Here is a 7,296-nt window from a genome sequence, read left to right as displayed (position 1 = left end):
TTAAACTCTGAAATTGTATCCGCCCATCTAAACACAAAATCAGGGAGAAAGTCATCAGTCTTTAGTTAAGCAAAGTGTCTGAAGACTGACTTGTGAGTCTAGTAAAGAACAGTCCCTAAAGTGCGGTGAAGTTTGTGGATGGTTACCTGCCACAAACAGAGAAATGTGAATGGCTTGTTTCTCCTCTGACACAACACATACCTGTGTGCTCGGCTGTTCAGGTACATTTGGACAGCGATCGCAGCGCACCGAGCCGGAGCACTTCCGTTCACATCAGACGCGCATTTCTCCACGCCTGTCGACAAGCGGTTCTGCTCCCAGCTGTTGTCTCCGTCACATTTGGGGCTGTTTTTCCATCATGGGTAACTGCCTGGCTTGACACACTCGCTCGCAGCTCGCGCAGAAAATAGACCAGACGCCGAAACGATCACTGCAGGGCAGCTCCGCGGCCGGTGTGGATGACACAATCGGTGAACATGGGCGCTGAAAGGAAACTGGCTTCGCTTCGAGGCGCTTCGAGGCTATTCACAGCGTTTCCGCGGGCGGTGTGGCCCTGGCGTTACGTGACCAAAGATCGTCTCTGCCTGAAATACACATTACTCTGCCAGGAAACCAGCCCCATTCTACAGTAACAAAAAATGCATTTTTCGCAGTGCTGGTTCGGGGCCAGTGCTTAACTTGGAACCGGTTTTCCTGTTTCGACAGACAAAAGAACTGTCTCTGGGCCAGAAAAAACGGTTCCAGAGTGTCACCAGTTCTTAGCTGGACTAGAAGAACGAACCACATACATCATGGGGATGGGGGAGGGGTTATTGAGCCACTCAGCCACTGCAATGCTGGAGGCGATGGTGGACGAAAGCGTTCTTTTTCGCCTTGCACATAGTTGTTTAGTGTTACCAGTTTCTTCAGATAACAGCAGTGTCCCAGTTTAGGGCCCGCGTCCCTCGGAGGATGCGGCCCTAAATTGGGACACAGCTATTGTTTGTGACGTCTGCTTGGCTTAATGTTAACTGATCAACAGGTTAGCCTTGCTAACATTAGCTAACGTTAGCAAGTTACTTAGCCATGGGCTCAGCTACCAGCCCCACTTTCAGTTGGCTAAACATTGTATAATGTGTAGTGGACAAGTCACTGTTTAAAGCGCTGTTTTTCATGTGGTCTACAGAGTTATCTGCCAACGAACAAGACGATGCTAACTTGGAGCTAACGTCGCCACTCCACTGCAGCTCACCAACACCATCCAGCAGCTCAGGTCAAAGCCACCAGACCAGGTAAGAGTTGCTGTGCTGTTTATCCAGTAGTTTGTCTCACCAGACACTATGCAGACATGGAGATATACCTAAAAGTATGACTTGATAATATAAATATGTGCTGTGATAAATGAACAATCATTCATACACAATCCCCTACCACCCATGACTGCTGTCATTGAACCAGGGCAGCTACATAGTCCAATCAGCAATACTATGCACAACTGCCACTGTTACTTTTATACCCACATCCTCATTTCCATATGGTGTGAGGTCTATATATTGTGTCGTAAGACTAGTGCTGATTGTTGAGCTGACATGTTTGTTACACTGTACTGCTGAACCTGTGTTTATCTACTTATGACTTTAAAAAAAAACTTTCAAACTGATTCTTCTATTCTTGTACACAGGGAAGAGGAAGAGAGACAGCAACACAGGGCTGCTGGAATACCTGGAGAGGGCAGACGAGAGGTTCTTGCAGCACAGCAAGGACCTGAATGATGCCCTGCTGCAGAAGCTGGAGACTGACACCAGTGTGTTTCTTGGACTGATGGGGCACATGGTATCTGTGATGGAGCCCCAAGCCCAGAAATGAGCAGTTCTGTTTCATGGGAAGTTTTAGTTTTGCACATTCAATGCAAACTTGTCACTTTTATCATTAGCTTGTTTTTTGTATTTAAATAAATTCCTTTCTAAAGAGACATGTCTGCTTCAGTATGTTTTCACTTAATGATGTACAATTTAACTGTGTAATAAGTTCAAGTAAAGCTAGTAAAAACAAGTCAAGAACTCAACAGGTTACCCATTTATGAAGATGCTTTTCATGGATGTCTTCAGTCACTGTGTTTATAAGGAAATGAGAACATGACAGCCATAATCATTTCTATGAATTTATTGAACTGAAGGATGAAACAATATTGGTGACATAAAGTAGTCCAGCAAACACAGGTAAAAGTAGTCAGGTAAGCAGCAACAAAACAACAAAAACAATGGAGAGTAGCAGCCAAAACATGTGTATCATACACAACCAGAACTAAATAAAACAAACATTTGAATGGCAGCTTTTTAGGAGGCACCTCCACCGTCCTTTCAATCTCCCAAAAGCCATTTCCACAACTGACCGTGCACTGCTTAATCTGTAGTTATATGTGTGTTGCTCAGGGGTCAATCTGCCAGTGTCCGCAAAGGGCTTCATGAGCCAGCTCTGCATGGGGTAGGACAAAAATGTAGAGGTAAATAAGCATGTTGAGTGGAGAGTGATCAATACTAAAATGAATATCCATCATGCTATTTAACCCTTATGCCTCAAATAAATGTGTATGCGCATGAGTGTCTGTACATAAATATGTATGTGCAGATACATACAGGGTCTTGCAGATCTGCATTCATAGCATGCGAATGTGCTGTACATTTAATGTATGAGGAAATGTACAGCACATTTGAAGTGTAATATATTATTCTATTGAGTTTATTATGTTCTATTGATGCCATATATGAACACAGCCAAAATTATCAAGAAAATTAAGTGACAAACCAAGAATGTTCTTAGTGAGGCATATGGGTTAAGAAAATGAGGTTAAACATAAATCACTGACTTGTATTTTCATAGTTTGTTTACATGCATTTCAAATAGTAGAGTTCATTTCACAGAGCTAAGCATCCTCTTTTGTCCAACTGAAACTACAATAAGCCCTCAGTTGTCTAAATAAGTACACATACACATTTGCGTTGTGAATTAGCTGTGCTCTGCCAGCTAACGTTAGCTTACAACAAAGGCTAACATAACAATCTCACATTCAGTGTTAGTAAGAGACAAACCGTGTTAGGTTATTACCTGTCTTCTGGAGCGTAATTGCCGTCCATACGAATCTTGTCAAGCAGCACAAATACGATGTATCTGCCGTGTTTGGAATGCCGATGAAGCCTCGTAGAGCCAGGAGTAACAGCTGCACAAGTACGTGATCCGCCGTCGTTGTTGTTGTTGTTCGACGTATCTGACGTATACAGTGACGCAATGACGTGGCACCCTAACCACCTCGAGCCGTGGAAAAGCAAATTGGTTCTCAGCTGGTTCGCAAGTTGAACCAACTGAGAACCAGCACCAGCACCAGCTCAGCACCAGCTTTGGTGGAAAAGGGGTAACAGAGAAGCCCTGGACCATTTAAAGGGATTGGATTTATAGTAGAAAACTCATTAAGGGTGTGGTGTCAAATTAAAAAAACATTTAAACTAACAAACACTTTTATTTTTGTCCCCATTTGTCACAATCATACATTTCATCCTTCTTAATCGGATCCTGTTTTCTCTGTCTGGAAAGGGAAAGGCCTGGTCACTGTGAAAGACTTGTATATTGACAATGCTTTTTCCTCATTTGATCAACTTGAAGACAAATTTGAATTGCAACCATCTCATTTTTTCAGGTATTTACAAGTCAGGAACTATGCTAGAGTAAGCATTTCAAATTTTGAAATTTATAATTCCCCTGACGAAGTCTATTCTCTTCTAACAAAGGAACCTGAGTCCAAAAGGCTAGTGTCTATGTTTGTAAATGTGTTTGCGGCTCAAACTGCTCCAAGTACACAACACCTGAGAGAGTGCTGGGAGAGGGAAATAGGCACCATCATCTCAGAAGATGCATGGTGTGAATGTCTATGTAGCATACACACATGTTCAATTAATTCAAGACACCAGCTAATTCAATATAAGGTTATACATAGACTTCATTATTCACGTGTTAAACTGCATTCATTTTTTTCATCCTCTTCACCACTATGAGTAAAATGCAAACAGTCCAAGGGCACACTGGCACATATGTTTTGGTTCTGCACTAAACTCCACAGATTTTGATGCGAGGTTTTCCATTTTTACTCTGAGGTTTAATGATATGATCTTCCTCCAGACTCAGAGACAGGCATTCTTGGCTGGTCTCAACAGCTCGAGACTCTTAGAGACTGGAAGGTTCTGTCAATCCAGTATGGGATGGTCATTGCTAAGAAAATTATTCTTAAAGTCTGGAACAAAGAGATACCTCCAAGTTTTGAAGCCTGGCTCACGGAGCTCTCAAGCACCTTGTATATGGAGAAAATTCGATTTAAGATATCAGGGAAATCTAATAGATTTCATCAGATATGGCAACCATTTCTTGATCACATCACACAGCGGCGAGGACCCTCATGACACCTCAGTGTTCTGACTGTTTATTTCTTTGTAATTTCTTAAGTATATTGTGATTGCAGTCGCAGATGGCCACAAGATTTTTCGTTATAGAGTAAAGACTTTCCTTCTTTTTTTTTTCTTCTTTTCCTAGCCTGCTTTGGGGGAGAGGGGTGGGAAGAAAAGGGTAATAGTACGGGTTGTTATTTACCTTGATGTTCTGTTTTGCACATCTGAAAATGAATAAATAAAGTATTCAAAAAAAAAAAAAGCTTTCCTCCAACAGAGTCAGCTTATCCACTAAAAAGAAAAACAGATAACTAATCGGAGCCCTGACGCTGTAGGTAACAAAATGAGACCATATGCTAGGGGGGAGGCAGCGCACACGCAGCCTTCACCAACAGAGGTTGATTACAAACTCAAATCCAGTTGTAACTCAAAATAAACTTTAGTGCAGATGCTACCTCTAAAAAAACATCAGGCTATACACGCTGGCAACTGGGAAGCGCTAACGCAACCCTCCAGCAGAAAAAACTCCAGAAACAGAGAACGTTAACTCAAGTGAACATCAAGTGCCAGGAAGATGTTGCGCGAATGCAACTTTCACCGACAAGTCTTTAACAAAGTAAGTAATATAATATTAGTTTGCAAACAACTTAGGAGTTACATACCTTGTCCGGAGAGGGAAGTGACACACCGGCAAAAAGACGCACCGCTTCCACACTGAATCAAACGTAGTTAAACAACTCCTCTCAAGAGGGAAAGAATGCCGTCGCAGCTCCTGGAGGGCGAACGTCCGCTACTCCAACCGACAATGGCCACGGAAGTACTAGCGACAGAATATAAGCTTGAAATGCAGTTCAATGCTTCCAAAGGCAACCAGCGCGCGAGAAGATGAAAAGGAAATTATCCTCTGATGTCACCGGAAGATATAGTCTCTTATGGATCATCCAGGGGTCACAGGTGACATTATTGGTATACATACTCGAACTGCGCATGCGCGAAGGGGAATATTCAGTGCTTAAAGCACCGCCTCTGGCGGTCAGCAGGGATGAAATAGAACTGTGCTTATTTGGGAATAAGCCCCTCCTAGAGTCTACTTACAGCATTGGAGGCAGCCATTGCTGCTGTGTCTGGCCCCCGGTCGCCCCCTCCATTTAACTCCCCGCCCTCCCTTTTGCTGTCTTCCAGCTCTGTCACAGACACAGCACCGGGCCCCTTCTTCTTCTTCAACTTAGCCAGGATTGACGACTCCCTCTCTGGGAAGGGAGGCATCTCCTCCAGGACAGTGGCCTGAGGGAAGGGAAGACAATCATGCTGGGGGTGTGGACTGAAAAAGCTGCCAAAATTTGACTAAAAATACACATCACTGTAGACAGATAACATGTTCAGCAAAAACATGACGGCAGAGCTCTAGACTGTGTCTATTTTTGGTGACAAAGTAACAAACATTTATTAACAATATCCACCAGTGCTCCTTGCAAATGTTGTTTTCTTATTTCTGGACCTGAGCTTAGTTGAGTTAAGTCATCTGAACTAACCAGAACATCGGTACTAGCGATGGACGAGAGCTTGAGATACTCTACAGCACGCTGCTGCAACTCCACATCCGAATTGCGGATCTGGCTGTCGCAGCGCAGCACCTCTTGGATGGTAGCCTTGGTCTCTGGGAACAGGTTGATAAACTTGATGTATGCTGACAGCAGCAGGGCACGAGTCGGCACAGAGCACAGATGGAACTTGGAGTGGAGAAGGTTGAACTGGACCAGGGGACTGGACAACAGGACAGGGCAGTTACTATTTATCATTTCAACAATTAACTTAAAGCCTCAGCAGCCAAAAAAACAACATACCTGGAGCGCGGGTCACCAGCAATGAGGTTACCAAACTCTCCCAGAATGTAGCCTCCAACCTTCACCATGTTCTCATGGCAGGCAGGGGCCTGCAGGGCCTGGAAGAGACAATGATTCAACTTACTGGTTTCTAATTACAAACTAGAATTACCTCCCTGTGGTTGTATGCCTCTGCCAAACAGTCAAGTATCTCTTACAGTTTACATCAATGTCTGTGAAAACATGGAAGCTTCACACACAGAAGATCTATACAATCAGCACAGTTTTAAGGTGGACACCCAAGATGAGTGTCACCAATTCAGTATCTGACCAAATGTCTCCCCATCTGTTCCTGAGTTATGGTGTTGAAGAATGGCCAGAAAAGGTTTTTTTTGCAGCACATTATGATGTCACAGTTATGCTGACCTTTGAGCTTTTGGATATAAAATGTCATCACTTCACTATTTTATCCCCTTAGACATTTTTGTGAAATGTTGTCATAATTAGCATATGAATTCTTGAGTTATTCTTGAGTCTTGAGTTAAATTATGTTGACCTTAACCTTTGACCACCAAATTCTAATCAGTGTATTCCTAAGTCCAAGAGGACATTAATTTTGTCAAAAATAATGTTTGATTTTATCTATATCACCCAGCCCTAACTGGAACTGTACCTCATATAATTTCATGGGACAAATGAATCTGATTGAATTGCTTGATGCTCATGATAAAAATGCCCAAAGCCAAACAATCCTTTTTTCCATAACGCATTGTGTAAAATATTAAAGGTGTTCTCTGCAAAGCCTTTTCTATTAAACAAAAAAAACATCACAAGTTCTCAAACATTGGACCAATCAGCTATAAAAGAACTTGTCTAAATAAAATTTTGATTTAAATAAGGAACAACTTAATCAAAGACATTCCCTGTCCAGGGTTTCTACAGTGTAGGGCCGGTTAGCGTTTAGACTTTTTTTTAAGACTATAATATATATATATTATAGTATTTATATATATATATATATGTATATATATATATTATAGTATTTATATATATATATATAT

At 42.2% G+C, this 7,296-nt stretch overlaps 1 protein-coding gene across 5 annotated transcripts in view; it reads right to left on the bottom strand.

Moving 5' to 3' along the window:
- Window positions 1-7,296, bottom strand: part of ap2a1 (adaptor related protein complex 2 subunit alpha 1) — a 96,573-nt gene that overhangs the window by 37,013 nt on the left and 52,264 nt on the right. For all 5 annotated transcript variants that reach the window (XM_050070241.1, XM_050070237.1, XM_050070238.1 and 2 more), the window contains exons 10-12: window positions 6,257-6,354; window positions 5,945-6,176; window positions 5,508-5,696 (exon numbers count right to left, since the gene is read on the bottom strand). In XM_050070241.1, coding sequence (XP_049926198.1) covers window positions 5,508-5,696; window positions 5,945-6,176; window positions 6,257-6,354 — 519 coding nt within the window. The remainder of the gene's footprint in view (window positions 1-5,507; window positions 5,697-5,944; window positions 6,177-6,256; window positions 6,355-7,296) is intronic.

Source organism: Epinephelus moara, chromosome 18, assembly GCF_006386435.1.
Source record: "Epinephelus moara isolate mb chromosome 18, YSFRI_EMoa_1.0, whole genome shotgun sequence".
Classification (NCBI taxonomy): Eukaryota; Metazoa; Chordata; class Actinopteri; order Perciformes; family Serranidae; genus Epinephelus; species Epinephelus moara.
Note: the sequence above shows the minus strand (reverse complement) of the source record. Positions and strands in the feature narration are given on the sequence as shown.